Source organism: Lineus longissimus, chromosome 15 (assembly GCF_910592395.1).
Source record: "Lineus longissimus chromosome 15, tnLinLong1.2, whole genome shotgun sequence".
Lineage (NCBI taxonomy): Eukaryota > Metazoa > Nemertea > Pilidiophora > Heteronemertea > Lineidae > Lineus > Lineus longissimus.
Window position 1 is genome coordinate 11886686 of NC_088322.1, and position 17228 is coordinate 11903913.

The 17228-nt window shown below is 40.7% G+C and overlaps 1 protein-coding gene across 2 annotated transcripts in view; it reads right to left on the bottom strand.

Annotated features, from left to right (window-relative positions):
• LOC135499304 (probable nuclear hormone receptor HR38) overlaps window positions 1-10514 on the bottom strand; it is a 33839-nt gene extending 23325 nt beyond the window's left edge. For both annotated transcript variants that reach the window (XM_064790011.1, XM_064790010.1), the window contains exon 1: window positions 10360-10514. In XM_064790011.1, coding sequence (XP_064646081.1) covers window positions 10360-10474 — 115 coding nt within the window. In that variant the 5' untranslated portion in view covers window positions 10475-10514. The remainder of the gene's footprint in view (window positions 1-10359) is intronic.
• Window positions 10515-17228: the final 6714 nt, after the last annotated feature.

Sequence of the window (17228 nt, forward strand, 5' to 3'; positions counted from 1 at the left end):
AATTGGTGTGCAAATCAGACCAGCAGGACAAAGAGTGTTTGCATAAAACGATTTCGATTACTTTGCCAGATATTTTGTCATACCACAAAAAATCTATTCCTTCCCAGCAAACACATCATTCGATGAGGCCTACATTGTCCCTGCAACTGTTACGTATAGACAATTGTTTATATGTTTTTTGCTCTTGATATAAGCGACCGTCTGCGTTTTGTCTTCTTTGCCATATGCGATGCCAAAACCAATAGCAACGCAAGATACGTTATTATCCCAAATGTCATACTCTGTACCGGTGACACTCTTGTTTTCCGTGTTTTTTTGGCAGAAATCCGGAGTTTTAAGCATCAACTTCCGAAGGCAATTATATGTAGTATAATAGTTTCTTTGCTACGGATGTCATCTTGCTAATACCAAGGCAATGGCCAAGAAAGTTCTTCATAAGACAACGAATCCTTGAACGATGGTATCTGAACGTGTCAATCTTTGTCTCACTTGTTCGCCTGAGGCTGACCTTCATAACATCTCGGCAAAGCAAATGTACTGTATTTTTCACAACAGAAAGGTGTCAGCCAATTTTCTGCGGGAGGGTACTTTACCTCCGGTAAATATTGGCCGGTTTCGAAGGACAAGCGAGGTCGCTGAAAACTGACATTTCGATTGAGGGGAAGAAGAAGTAGAATTTCGTCACGAGTACATGTACATGTACCATCAATTTTCTGGAAAAGTGCAATACACTGATTGATGCGCACGGTAGGGGCTACCCCCAGTCCAAGACCCCCTTCAAATGAGGGCGATTCGTACGCTGGCATAAGATAGTTGTTTTCATGAGGTGGAAGGTTTACCATCGGTAGATCACGACTCGCACATGCTGGTAAAATAAAGGAACCGCTTCACGCATGAACATCCCCGTCCGTCATTCTAGCTCGAACTTCTGGCAACATGGACTCATCTAACCAACGTCCTTCATCAGATCACATGGAAGGGGAGGGTAGCATTCTACACACACAAGCTTTGCAATCAAGATGTCTCTGACAACAACTGTGCTTGTTGCCTTGTGCCTGCGGGCCTCTTAGTCTTGATGCACTGAGGGCCTACTCGAGTTGTCCCGTCCTGTTGCTCAAGAAGACGTGACATCGTCAAGTGCCAATATGAAGGAGATTTACTCTGAATGGAATACCAGACATAACATGAGAGAAATATTTACTCTCTCGGTGAATAGGTGGAATGTTCGTGCGTATATCGTATACTGTATTCCTTGACACGATGTCTGAAAATATTGTTCGCATAATTATCAACCACACCATCTCAAAACTTGGCCTAGTTTTTAAGAAAAGCCTGTCCTACTTTGAATGACATGCCTGGATTGCTGGAAGAGCGTCAAGTGCCATGAACGTCATCAGATCATTCAGTTCAGTGTAATTTGTATACATCTTACCAAGTCTTACGTATTTTCCTTCGCACTGACACAATGCACGACATACTTGAAATGTCTGGCTTCTGTGTTTACCTATTATCGTAGTCAGGCCAACGGTAAGCACTTTTGCTGGAAATTTGTTTTTTCTTACAAACGCAAACCTTCCATTTCTTCGGAAGAGCGTATCAGTATTAAAATCAATAGCATATTTGTACTTCTGGTCATTTTCTTCTTAGTCCAAGTACATATGTAGCAATCGAGGAACTGGAATGACGCGCGGTAAGGGCAAAAAGAATCTGTGACTTTCTGAGATATCTTCTAGCATGAATCTGTCTATAATTAGGTGCAGTTTTCAAAAGCACAGTTTGCTGCTCAAACGTATTGTTTATAGGAATTTGGAAATTCCTTGCCATACTCCATGTCTTCTATAAAGCTAGATTTACATGTATACGTTGAAACGGATGCGTGATACGTTTCCATTTCCAGCATCAGAGTTTCCGATACACATTTATACGTAATATCGAGCGCTTTATTAAGGGCAAAACTTTTCTATAGATTCCCATGCATTAAAGCATTTTTTTGAATCGTGGTAATCAGCATGCTTCGGATTGTACAGGAACGGACGATCTCGGACAGCGTTCACCAAGTCCTCCACGAATTTTTTCTTCAACCCTGTCTTCCTCGGCATGGTTTCGTAGACAAGGGTCGACTTCAAGGAAAGTATATCCCAAAATGACGTCATTTCAAAGGAATTTCTATCCGTTCACGTACCTGATAGCACGGATGCGTTGGATTCGACCAACGTATGCGCTTAAACGCACCAGTTTTATGCAGTTGTTGGAGATATGTGAATGCGCAAATGGTTAAGCATGTGTTGAAAAATTTTCGTTGGACGGATGCGTTAAACGCATACGATATACGGACTATAAAACGTATAAATGTAAATCTAGCTTAAGTCGTTCTATTCGGGTAACGTAAAGTCCGACCAAAGATGCGCTCGGCAGGTGCCAAATGTACGAGCATCAGGAGCTGTGAGTGCTCAAAATGACGAATAACAACTTTTTGTACTGTCCCTTCAAGTTCAAACGAAAACGGAACAAAAGTCAAACATTTTAAAAGAGGGGAAGAGCAAGTATATTGAAGAGATGATTCGCTATGTCATTTGAAGGAAAACGATAACTGAAGTCGAATTAAGGCTAGAGCAAGCAATGTGTGTTAGATGTAACCAAACCAGTAGCAAGCACTTTAGCCGCACCTTGAATGACAAAAACCTCTTTCTTCAACCACCAAAACGACTTTCCCTTTTCTTCGGCTGTCAAACACTAGGGACAGATATCGAAAACATGATACCCCAGGCTTGCCGAAGGCGACAATGTCCAGTTGTTCGTGATAAGAATGGCAAGACAAATCCAAACCCAGACTCCTGTTTGAGGTTGTCCTAGCCTTTGTGGTTTCTAATGTTAAAACCCGTCTGCCTACGTAGGCCTTTTGTGACTTTCTCCACGCAAATGTTTTAAGTGCATTCCATATTGACGCGCCCGCATCTTTCCCTATCGGAAGACGAGTGGTATTTCAAGTAATTTGGGTTCTATTTTGATCTGTATTGGTAGGTTAAAACAAAAGGACCAACGTTGTAATTTGATGTTTAGAAATAACACAAAACCTACTAATCCAACATTGTCGCAGAAAGTGGTCTAAAAACCCTGGGAGCTCGGGAAGAAAGGAAAGTTTTTCCATCCTTCGGCTAAGTCTAGGAAAAAGAAGTCATTGTTTTGACAAGGATGAACAACTCTTCCTAAAGCGTTAGGAAAGTTTGTCTGTTCGTAACTTTTGTAAGAGGCGAGAATGGTATGGATAAATATTTGCGTTTGACTTGAAATGGGAAGCGATTACGGTCCCCTTTCGGCCAACCAGACAACACCGGTGAGACAGCGGTCCGTTTTCCTAATTTGTCTTATATGGGCAAAACGGGTTACTGACTATCACCAAACAATATCTGACCAGAATCGCTTTAAAGGGAACGTAGGGTAGGGATTTTAGACTTGCAATAGGTATTTGATGGGGTTTGATATTTCAAGTTCTAACTCTCTTGATTAGAAGTTAATTTTGAAAGGCAGCGCCGCCATGTTGAATACCTAGAACTAAAAAGACCAAAAAGCGGGTAAGGCTTATTTCGTTTCTGTGCTTTCGCATCCAGGCGAAACTGTATGTACCTGCAAAAATGCAATTAAAGCATTATACATTTTTTGGTGTGCGTGTATATAAATAAATGTGATATCAAATTCACTATTATTTTCTCTCTGATTTCTACATGTAGAGTAACTCGATGTTTGTAAAAGTATACAAAGCCATAGAGTGGCTACACGAGACGTCATCACCTGCCATGCTTGAGGGACAGACAAAATAATTTAAGTTAGGTCAGGTATGTCAAATCATTGTTCTGCCCTCAAACATGGCCGGCTGTGAAAATATCTATAAGCTAAGAGTTTGTTTCACATTCTTTGAAAAAGATCTTAGGAGTTGAAAACGCATTAAAATGTCATGTATCAAATCCCTATTGAAGCTAAATTTACTGTGTTTCATTTAAGTATAAATATTGTGGCTAGGATTTTTATTTTTACATGGTCACGCCGAATAAAGGTGACTTTACTCCCATTAAGGTGCAATTGTGGTCAATTTCGCGTGATTGTCACGGTAGGCATGTTAAGCCATTAGGACATACCATAACCCAACCTGTAATGAAACTGATGACTAGACCCACTCTCTCAAGAAACTGATTACTGGACCCACCCTCCCAAAAAAATTATAACTAGACCTATCAAGTTGCTTGAACGAATTTCTGCCTCGCCCTTTCGTGCTTTTGCACGACCGCCACTTCATTGTAATTTCGACATTCCCTCGTCAACGTTGAATATAATCCATCTCGGACCTTGAGGGAAGGAATTCTAACCACCACTTGACAGGTCGTCATTGTGAGTATCACCTTTCCCATTATTTACGAACACAATTCGTATTCGCGTAAGAATACTCCAGTTAATTGTTGGGTACACTTAATTCCTTCAGCAATCTTGAGTCTAAGAATACCTTTGAAATCGATGCTTCCTTCTATCATGTCTATTGTAACTGCTTCAGGAACAATAGATATCAGCTAAAAATACTGAGGAGATAATCCGCGATTCTCATTACTTTGGATTACAGCCACCGGCCTTTCAGCGTTATTGAATTAAGCACACAAAAATTGATAGAATAAACAATCCAAGATGCCAAGTAATCTGATGCAATGTAAGAAAAGCTTACAATGCATGCAGTATTCGATCATAACTAGCACTAAGGTATGCACTCAAAATCTGCTGCAAGGGTGTGATTTTTATATTCTTGAATCTGAAACGTCATGTTCTTGATGTCATCAATAGTATACTCGTGTTATCAATGCATTGTGCAGCATATGTCAATTGCAGTGTTCGATCTTGTTCCTTTGAAGCCAAACATGCAATACTGTTTGAGAACTCCACACCACACTCTCGGCAGCACGTACCGACCTTCACATCTATAAATAGAACATAATACATGTAGCCTTGGATGTAGCGCAGTATCATTACGTTGTGCACTGACATGACAACGATCATTGCTATCAGCCTCCACAGAAATTTCCCTCCCTAGAAATTTCCTAAAAATAGCAATGCTAAGTATCTTGTGATTATTCATCAGATAATATGTCCGTGACCATGTTCCATCAAGGTCACAAGGAGAGGTGAGGGCCTGCCTTACCCGCGGAAGTAGCAGGGAGGTTGTGAGGAAATGATAGGGAAGCACCTTTAGTATTCTATAATTGTGGTGCGGAGTGAAGTTGAGCGTCAAGCCGAGCTGCATGATGTACTGTTCTCGGGTGAGGAAAACATTCTGGTGCATTCGTGACAAAAGCTTATATGGACATGGCTTGGCAGTTGTGAACGTGCACTGTATACACATTTAGATGGTTTCGTCGCTGCATCATGCATACGCCAAATATTCTCTTTGAGTGTTAATCACGGCATTACCAGGTTCGAAAGTAAATAAACAAGAACTGCCCCTCCCCTCCCCCCCAATATAGCCTTCTCATAGACTACATGTAAATGCGAGTGAGAAAGCGAGATGTTTCAAATCACGTGGTGATCGAAGCAAACGTACATGTACTGTGAACAGACCAATACAATTTAAAAACACTTTCATCAGAAGCCTTTTCCCATTTACATTACGTTTGCCATCAGGCCTAAAATCATTAAACACAAACCGAGCCCCTCAACAGTGTTCTATTGTGTTTTAACAAAGATAATGCGTGAGCCCAGGCAACTGCCGGACAATGACGTTGGTTCTGTGTTGTTTGCCTGACGAATCATCAAAAGAAAATAACTCCAGACAAAAACTAAATAGGAGGTATTGAATTGTCTTCTTATCCTCATCTTTCAGTAGGCCTACCTTTCTAAATTTCAAAAGACTCTTTGTTACAAGAATACATTTGTTTGAGAACTGTCTAGTGCCAAAACGCACCGCAACAGATCGTTGTGCAGTTTTTTCTTTAGCGAGCAAGGAGAATTACGAAGACACACAAACTGAATGGCTCATCTGAGAGTTACGGGAAACCTTAATTATAATCCCCCCTCCTCCCTCCCTCATTTCGGTTCACAGTCAGAAGTTTCTCTTTAATATTGAGCAGAAGCTGATTTTACTTCTAGGTTGGTTATCGGGAGCTGTAATTGGCAAGCCATCAGGGCCTGGTTGTTCAAAACAAGTCACTTATTAACGCTGTGTTAACTTATCTTGGCGTTATCTAATGCCAAGTTAATGCCAATTGTTTACTCTTTTGAACAACCACGCCCAGAGTAATAATATTCATACTTTGCCAAGATAGTTACATAACTGCTTTAAAAAGTATGTGAAAGATTTCAACTTTAAGTCACCTAGAAGAAATAGTAATAATAATTTGGGATACTGTGTAGGCAAACAGCCGCCAGACCAGCTAAGACCTTCTTCAGTCTGACTTCACAACCCTCCTTTAACCTAACAACAAAGACACTTCGTTTCATCTCCAGTGATAAAAGGTCACGAGACGTGAAGTCTGAATAAAAATAAAGAAAATGAGCCCAATGCTTTTCACAGTAGGGGTTGAATGCGCCTTAGCGGTTAGGGTAGGTCTGATCGAGTACGTCTGATGGGGAGAAAGTGCTGGTGGGCTATATGTGATGGCGATTGTCATCAATGTTTGAGGCTTTTTCTTCCGATAATGCAGACAAGTTAAATATGGCAGAATCCGGTAATGATGAGAAAAGGACGCAGGCGTTGATGGTGATGACAAAAGTGAATTTCAACACGTCTAATGGCAAGTTTCATTTATCGACCAAAAGTTTGAAACTTCCCCGGAGGTGAAAAAAAGCCGGAATTGTGGAGGCATCCGGTATTTGGTGAGGAAAAGACGCATGTCTGACTGTACCTGTGACAAAAGTGTGTTTAAGCATGCCTAATGGTAGGCGTTCTTACTCGACAATGGGTAACTTCAAAAAGTTTGAAATCGAAATGAGAAAAAGAGCCAGAGTTGTTGATGAATCCGATGATCATGATAAAAGGCCGCAGGCCTGGATTGTGATGGCAATCCCACAAGTCTACCGGTAGGCTTGATCAATCGACCTTGGTTAACTGCAACCTTGAAACCTTCGGCAGAGTAGCCCATGAGTGGAGATTTAATGGATCATAGAAAGGCAAAGATGGCGACTTCATGATCATCTGTACAGTAGATTCGAAACTAACATGATACGCATCGACATACGGGCAAGGATTTAATGTTAAGCGGCTCAACAGCCGTACGATGCCGCAGGTTTGTCCAGTCTCGACACGTCTTTTAAAACATAGATAAGCTGGAAATAGGTTTTGACATTTACAAACCAGTGCAAGAAATTCAACCGGCGCAATGGTCTCTTACTGTCCATCGAGCCTAATCCGCTGTCCAGACATCTTTAGGTCAAAGACTTTGGATTCGGATTGTGTACGTCGTTATCTTCGGCAGTCAAATCATGAAAGGAAAGGACCGCCGACAAAAATAAAGCATGTGGTACAAAATGTTCGTCAGATCGTTACTTGTCAGTCAATAATTTTTTGATCAAAAAATGCTTTTCGATGCCTGAACAATATTTGTAGGGGAAGTGTCTGGTACCCAAAGGCATCGCAGCCGAATGTTGCACTTTTTTTCTTTTGAGGGAAGGAAGAAAGCCAAATAGAATGAGGCAATCGAGGCTTCAAAGTCATTTCCTAACAAACCTTGGTTGGTGGATAAGGCTCACGCATGAATGATCTTTGCTTTAACACAATAGAATAGTTAAATAGCTCGATTTGTATTGTGATTGTAAGTGATGTTACACGTAATGGAATATATTACACTATGTAACACGGATACAATCGAAGTGTGCACATGGGTAATGGGAGCTTGGTTTGTGTGAAACGATTTTAGGCCCAAAAAGGTGATAAACCTTATGTAAATGGTAAAGATGAAAGGGGGTGGGGGGAGAGGAGTAGGAGTGTCACCTTGTACAAAAGGCTCTTCCTTTCGATTTTAATCATAATGTCACTAATTTGGAGCCCTATGTGCGCTAGGCAACTATTAAGGAAAAACATATGGGGCTTCAAGAAAAGGTGCAACGACCTATTATGTACTATCTCGTCGCAGGAATATGAACATAAAATATTTTTCCAATGCAATTGAAATCAACTGTTACATATTCTGCCTGACGTTTCTTAATCAAACCAATTGCATCATGATACAAACTTATCCAAGTCAATAAAACCCGCGATTCGGTACGTGGGACGCGTACCAAAATTAGAACTTTTACTGAAAACCTGTTTGGTTGTCGTCTCCGCTATAAATGGGTACCGACAACGTATATTTAGGCCGGATCTCGCATTAAGCCTATTTGTAATCGCTATGCGTTGGCGAAGATCGTAATGAAATCGATATATAGGCTTTTAGCGATACTGAGCCATGAATGACGTCAGAAAGAGGTCTCGTCACCCTTTAGGCTTCATAATACTCCTTCTTCTCGGGGGTGGGACCTAGTTCATTATTAGATCTGTACTCAAAGCTGCGGTATATTTTTAGCAAGGCTACAAAAATACATATATTACATGGGGGATGGATCTATCAATTTCCGTAAAAGGTTTTTATCAAGGTTCCAGTATTCGTATTAGGCAGGTTCAACAATCACAACGAACGACGGAGCACGGAGCACGAAGCACATGTATGTCGTGTCATCAAGTCGTGTGCTAATTGGTTTACGTGACACTGGTAAATCACCGAATATAGGCTACTTAGATGACCGACAAAAACGGTCGAAGGATTAAGAAAAAGACGTCTCAATGCATTTCAATAGCTCGTACTTTATTTGTCTTTAATAATCTTCGTAAGTGATACAAAGCCCGCCCAATACCTTTTCATTGTAAAACGAATGAGCGTGTTTTTTTCTCTCATTAATTGAAAAAAGACAGTGACACGTTTTTTAATTATCCAACAACCCGCCCAATGATTTTAGAAGGAGGTCACGAGATACCTTATTTTGCTAAGGCGTCAGAGAGTAAAGACCAGAAGCTCTCCCCTTCCCACAAAAACCCAGGCTCGGATCAGTGTGTAATACGTCATTACTGCATGCGTACAGTACGTGCCTCATTGAATCAATACAAGACCTCAGCCGACCCGACCCAGATACTCACAATCACCTTACAAGAATACATCACCTCAGTGGAGCAAGCTACGCGCGATGCGGTGACAATTCCGTTCAAGATCGCTTTGGCGGACTATTTTTAGAATTTGGAGCTGCTTTCGGGTCCTTTGTTGCAGGTGCACCCGTCTAGCCTTCCCAGAACTCACACAGTGACCGAGGGGTTCCCCATAATTCTCTTGACCTAGATTCAAGGTTTAAGTTGAATTGCATTGTTGGCTCTTTCAAGAAAGCAATCGTGTGCACGTCATGTGGAGCGTGTTCTTCAAGGAATGCCATACAGTGAATTTAAATGGACACTAACACTTGGTGCATTCGTTTGTACTTCAACAGTTCTGGAGTATCTTTGAATCGACTTCCTTTCCCCAAATGTTTTTATTTCCTTATTGTGTGTGAAATATTTAAAGTTATTAAGCAGAATTGGTAGGCCAATAAAGAATGGTGATACATATCAAGGCGGAATCGTTTTAATTTGAAGCTTGTGTATATCAATATCACATTATGGAAGCGGTGCAAATTAAAACATTGGATATGTTAAACAAAATAATGAATACACGTTTTAGATGGATAAGTGCTAGAAGACAGGATATTCCTTTAAAGATTTGGTTATAGATTAAATAAGAGTTGGTTCTGATATAGTTGCATCGCCCACGGATTAGCATCACGGCCTCGAAATATCGTATGAATAAATTAGTATTTTTGTGCTCAAAAACGAAGCACGTGATCGACCCCCCCCCCCCTCCACACACACACAGGGGGTGTTATGTTATGAAAGAAACTGAGCTGCATTATAACAATAGTAGGCCTATATTGGGTACAAGCTGCAACCAATTAGTCATTTTGCCACCATAGGTAATACAATTATGCTCTCACATTTATCAAAACCCATTAAGACTTTATTGCGTTGAATAAAAACAGTATTCCCGTAGAGAAAAAAATTGCAATCTAGCCAAGTTTATTTATTGTGTGTGATACAGATGGAACAAAATCATTATACTATTATCATATCTATATTCAAGGCTATAAGACACTGCATACTCTGTAACTTATTACGGTCAAGTATGAAAAATGCGCTTTTCTTCGAGTAACATACAATTTCATATAGCGTAACCCAGATATCCAAAGTCAAAACAAACCTTTTCAATTATTAGAATATGTCACACATTAAAAAGGGTATAAACTTATTAAATGATAAATGCATTAACTCACCCGTGGTGATACTATCCCCTCTGACACTCTGCCTAGAAATGCTTTCCTTCCTTTTCTCGTGCTTAACGCACGGCCTCTTCGTATCCAGTGTGGTATCCAAGCTAAAATAACGCATTCAGACTAACTGCATCCACTCTCTGCCCGCACTTACGAGAATCTCCCGACTCCATCGACAAACGCCGTATATATCTCCCATTCATTTTCCAGCTCGATCCTGGGGAAGCCTCCATACGTCATCAATGACGTCACCACTTTTCGTTATGCATCCCCGGTAATTAGTATCCAAGGAGCTCAGCCTCGAGATTGGTAAGTTATAAATTTCTAACGCGGAGTGCGCCGGCGTCATTCACAATTTGACGTCATTCACACAAATTACCGACAGAGACTGCACGTTAGACCTGGTCCAAAATAGCCCAGGAACGATGCAGTGCGTTCATCTCCAGCGGATTCTGACCTCCGTGAAAATACTTAGCATAATTTCTTAATATACTCTCCGGCCCGCATACCCCGTGTGCGTAGCATCAGTGTGATGGAGCCAAGGCTAGCTTCTATTTATAGCTCGATATATTCATGTATTGATTGAATTTGTGGAGCAATCTACGCTATTGGCCTCAGGTGGCAAGCACGATCAACTGTTTCCTCTCAGTGCTAACACTAGCGTGGGTAGGGAGTATATTTGGCTGGCTAACGTATTTTCGGTAGCGTAAGCTGTATTCTTTACGTCTGTACACAACAATATTCGATTTATTTTGGGTTTCGCAGGTACGGATTCCCGCTATTTGTGTTTTGAACTGATGTTTTCTCTGGTGTAGGCAACTGGAATGTACTCTATTGTACAGGTGTTTTCAAGTACAGTTGTATGTTTGGATGAACACTCATGACAATTGTATTAGGAAATTGTTCGCCGAAGGTACGCTTTTTTCCAGTATTTGAGGTAACATCTGGGAGGAGACCGAATATTTATGAATTTGAATTGCTCCCTAAAATTGTCAATCAAATCGAAACTGACCCATTTGCAAAAATGCTAATCACTTATCTATGCCATGTAAGTGACATCACGTTTATTTGCCAATGCTGGCACTGGCTTGACCGACCACCATAAAACGCGTTTCATTGGGGTCCGTATTCAAAGCTTAGCCCCGATAGATAAGCCGTTCTTTCTGTCCATCAAGAAAAAAGATACACTGATTCGGTGATATCGATGATTTTTGGAATAGGACAGTCGTCTACATATTTCAACAAGCTTTTTCAATTTTCAAAATTCAAAATGAAAGTAATGATTTAAAGACGATTTTATGCAAACTGTTATGAAGGCACTTTCCTTTGATGATTTGCGAGGCGGAGATAAAGACACATTACACCTCCAGAGTCATTGTCCAGCAGAGGAATGTGACTAGCGGATTAGGCTCACGCATGAAAAGTTTGTTTTAACACAATAGACCATTTGAGGCGCTTTGGCCAATGGAACAGGCTCACGCATGAATGATCATCGTTTTAACACACCATATAGAACAATTGAGGGATCGATTTGTTTTAAATGATGTCTGGCCTAAGGGGATGATAAACGTAATGGAATATACTATGGGACACAGATACATTATATGGGCATCGATGGTAATGTAGTCTTTGGTCTTTGCGAGAAATAAAAGTATTTTCGCAGATCACAACGCAATGTGCGTAGGCATTTACAGTAGGATCTGCGTAGAGAACTAAATGGGTTGTTGGACCCCGTCAGCTGATGAGTAGACGGTTTCTATCGTAGCTTCAATTTCACGGTGTCCAAATGGAAGGGGTGATTACATTTTAACGCTGCCACCACTGATGTACGTCTGCCTGAACAACAGCAAAAATAATCAACACGGTGACTTATGCATGAGCAAAATCGCGTACGAATGAGATGCTTTTGTCTTTGATTGGAGACCGTGGTTTTTGTTGTCGAATGCTCGTCTGTATACCAAAACCTCCTAGCGCTAGCTACTGTGCTTATGAACGGGGTACGTAACGGGTAGCTATTGGTAGTGGAAATAAAGAAATAGTGTTATTTAGAATTTGAAACACGTCCTTGGGTTATTGGTTCTCCTTGCAACAGCTGCCATCAACAATTACATTCCCAAATTGAATGATTCTGATTAAGGTCGCCATCATCAGCACTACTTGTGCTTAATTCGACGTCCAGCAATGGCCTTGTATTAGGGAAATCGCCTAAGCAGTAGAACTTTTGGAGATTCATTATACCAAGAATTGATAAAGATTAAGCTTTACATGTAGGTATTCTTGGTCGTGCAAACTTGATATGTATTGGAAACAGGACCCCCCACCAGAGTGTCTTGACGATCTTTGAGGAGATCGTGGGTCGGTTTTTCTAGCAGTATTCGATCTATCGTTGCCCATTCATTCATGCTTTGCGTTGCCAGGTGGACGTTTATTTTGAACTGATATCGAACAAGATAAAGAACGGGTGGGAAGCAAATGATATAAAAAAGTACATAAATCTTTTAAAAGCTGCGGACCACGCGAATTACAATCCAAAAATAGCCCCAGTGATCATAGATCAATGACAACAGCTATTTGTAGTCTATATCGCCGATACGAGAAACCCAGTGCGGTTCAATAATCTATTTTTAGTCGTCTGATGACGTCATTCCCAGTGCTAACGTAACTATCTCGCTTGGGGCTTATTTAGCTTCGGTTCGTTTCCTCCATGGATTACTCTCTGACGCGAGAAGCAGAGAAGAACTATCGTGATCATGGCATGTATTTATGGGAGCGGATGTCAGAATAAGACGGGTTCGATTTGCGGGCTTTATTGACGTTTGATCGGTTTCTTTGTCGAGGAAGTAGATTGGGGGCGGAAGGTGAACCCGCGACAATGCAATCAATGCGGGTATTTTTTGTATTCTTTTGTTTCAGACGTTATGTGCATAATACTGTCATTCATGAAATTGTGTAGTAATTGCCCATAAAAAGGAATGGGAGGCTGACGTCACGCGGTGTACTGTCAAGTGACATAGTTGTCAGGTGATGTACTGTCGTGTGATAGACGAATATCTTGACGTATGGTTCGATACTGAAGCTTTCTAGACCGGTATTACAATAAACTATAAACCGCCAAAATGTCGTGCCTCTTAATTTTTTTAATTGTCATTCACAAAAAAACACGACCGCTAAAACTTGGCATTAACTCAGTGTTCAGATAGAACAATTTTATTTAGAATACACACGCACGTTTAAAACTTAAATGCCCTAAAGCCTTCAACAGCCTTCTTGAGCAACGAAGTCACGCATGGGCTCAAATTTGGGTAATCTGGCGAATCTTAATTCGTAAATTTCTTGATCTAGAGCACTACATGTACATGTATTTAGGCATGTTAGGTGCAGGTACAGCATGTTGCAGACATGGATGCAGGCCGGCTCAATTTAAAACAAGTCGGTTAACTGCATCTGCATCATGAATGTACTGTTTAAATAATATATGACTTTTGTACAGATAAATAATTTTCCCAGTTCAGATTATGCTGCTATTCATTCATGTAAATTGGTAGACGTTTTACCTGAGCACAAATATTGACAATATTCAATTTGAAACTGGAGTAGAGTGTGTTTTTCCTCGTCAATTTTTTAAACATACATCATTTGTTTGATCGAGCTGAGTCATGGCGACCTTGTTCGGAACAGCCTGGCCAAATAGGCTACAACATAAACATCACATGATACTCTCACACACAATACTCACCAGAGGGGTGATACGCATTGTCTTTTCGATCCAGCGCGAGGCCGTGGGCGTAGGCAAAATACGTTGGACGTAGTAGCATCGACGTCACTGGACCGTCATCTTTAACAAAGAGAATTGGATACGTGGGTAAAATTCGGTTGGTCAATTAGCCTTAGCAGTAAGGTTGGCGTTAAGCCCTAACGCTACAATTGTGACTGAGATTTATGCTTAGTATTCGGAGCTGACGCTGGCGTTTGTATCCTACTCCGATCTAGCAACTGGGCCCCGTATCTCCAGGCCCGTAGCTGCTGCACGGACTTATCAATGGAGGGGGAGGGCACCATGTTGTATGGCTTCCATCAGTGACTTCAGGTCATCACGTTACCATCAGCGTGGCAAGGCTGTGCTGTGTGCATTAGGGAGATTGAGATCAGAACTTATCCATGTTCCTTATACGTATACGTATACAGATAGAAATGTGCGCAGACTTCGTCCTCTTTCTGCAAAGTTTTATCCGTTTGGTAAGTCGCTGTTCTCAACCTCCCGATTGGCTTCCGTCTCCCGTTCCCATCTCGAGCACTTGTTTACCCGCGAGACCGAAGTGTATGTAAGTCTGTGCAATCATGCTGCCTTTGCACCCATGTATAGCAGGAGTGTGGGAAACCGGTTTTGAACTGATAAAATATCAGGTGATATCGTATTTGAGGAACGAATTGGGTATGGTCAGCATCACGGTGGCTAAGGGTTTTGCTTTGCCTGAGAAAAATACCTGCTTCCCTGGAGAGGAAATAACGACACAAAAGAAACATACAAAAGATCAACTCAGTTTGAGGGGCGTCAGGCCCGCATTTATTATTTTTTTCCGATTGTATCCCTCCAACACTGTAATGGGAAGGCCTTGTTTCTATTGTGTTGCAAAGGTAAACCAATACTTTCACCTACCGTGTATGTAACTATTGTATCCCCTTTACCTATACCCCAATTGAGCAAAATGAAGTTCATTGACCATATTTTTCCAAGCCATCATATCTATACATGTCATATTCGCGACAAGAGCTGTAAAAGCTTAGTGTGATAATGATAAGTCAGTATTTATACAAAAAAATCTTACCAACAATTAAATTGTTCGTCAAAAGGCTGCAGAAAAATAATTGCTACAACTGTCATTGTTTACATTGTATCCATAAACAATCTCAAGATATCAGAAAAATCTGCCATATTGTCAATAATTTGCATCCAGGTTATCTGCGTGGAAGAGAACCATCGCCCTGCTTTGTATTTTTCTGGGGATGAAGGGGCCTTTCTTGTCCGCATTTTACCGGAAAGTTTGAAGTCTCTATCACAACTTTATAAAGTTCCTAGCGCTACGCATCTAATTGTTGTCAGCGTTCATAAATATTTCGCAGAGAACAATGGGCATGTCGTAGCCACAATGGCATCCATTGTTGCCACTGTTTCTGTTCAGAAAGCGAATGCGCGAAAGATGACATTGCTTGTATTAGAGAACAGTCTGAGGTTGGTGTTTCTTTGTTAGTGGCTATATGTGGAGTGATACACTAATGAATTGATGTACCTTCAAAGAGAAAGGGTTGAAACAACCTCGGCGCTCCATTGCAAACTTCTATTGTGACTGACAATGGCCTTACAATATACAAAAGACAAAAAGTGGCTGCGCGTCGACGTAACACATTGATCAAAATAACGAAAAATGAATGGTATTTATCAAGTGCAAGATGTTCTAGAGAAAATGTCATTAGATTAAGTAATTTCAAAAACCCATTACTTCATACGTTTTTGGTGATTTCAATGTTACAACTGTAGCTATAAATGGACAGCCGGGCAATGGAAAAAGTAAAGCGTCGAGGAACGAATCGTGCTCGCCTTTACGATATGATAATGTTACAGTACTTCCCTGATCAGCCTGAAGAAACTAAATTTGGATATGTACATTCGTTACAAGCTTCGGGTAAGGTTCATAGTTAAGAGCTAAACTATCTTCCAGTTGACAGTTTGTCAATTTACGTGTTGTGCACTGCAACTATCAGAAAGTATCTGAAATCCTGGATTTTCACATTTACAATCATTCTATTTGAAATCTAGTTGGTGATGAATTTTTTGGGTTCTGTTTCAGAATTAAAGCTCTGACGATGCATAAAATATATAAAAATGTTAGGCCCCAATTTTCGACCAATAGTTTGAGTAACGCGATTTGTGTCTAAAGGCGAATGGTGGTGTCGCCTCAAGATGAACTATTCTTTAGTCGTTTTCTATTGTGTTCTCATCAGTTCCCCGCGAGGAATCCACATGGAAACCGATTGCTTTATTTACCAGTGTTCTGTATTTCCAAGAGGGCCCTCATCCTTATTGTCCCAACACGAGACAGACTTGAGTCCCATCCTTTTTAACATCATTTGCACCAGATGAATCGAATCGTGAATATGGTATTTATGGCCCTACAGGCTAAACTATTAGCCTCTACCATTTAATGATTCACAATCCATCATTACCGGTGATGTGAGTCTGTTTGGTTTGAACTGTCAAAAATGTAGAGGGAAATATTTGTTATCATAAAACGAAGGCATGTTCCTCTTAAAGGCCTTTCTATGAATTGTGAATTGTCTTCAAATCCTGTATAATCATGCAATTCCGGTATCATGAAGCACCTCTATGTAGGTTTGAGTAACGGACTGTATTGTCTGTGTGATAAAAGTAATGCCGAGGGGAACGATTTTTTTCATGTGTGCGTCACAAAGTTAGCCCCGGCTAATCACTTATAAGTTATCTTCCCAAACAAAATGTCGAAACAAGTTGAGCATGTTGAGATTCCTGCAGTATTTCACTTACAATTTTTAATCTATCCGCTATACAATATCATTTCGCATTAATGAAAGTTGTCTGCAATACTTCACCTCGAATGACAATGGGTGTAGCCTGCTCTGACGCATGGTGGCTGAATTATTGTGGTCAAATCTTAATAAAAGTTACATCGTACAATACAAGTCTAAATGCTAATTTTGTGCTCTAAAGAGCCGAGTTCACTTATACTCTAAGCGTTGCTTATAAAGAATAGCGCTGGTTGTCGTTGGCAATTCGTCCACAAAGGCAAGGGTACTTATTCTTTCTGACGCATGGTGCCTGATTAGTGCAGATAGGTTTG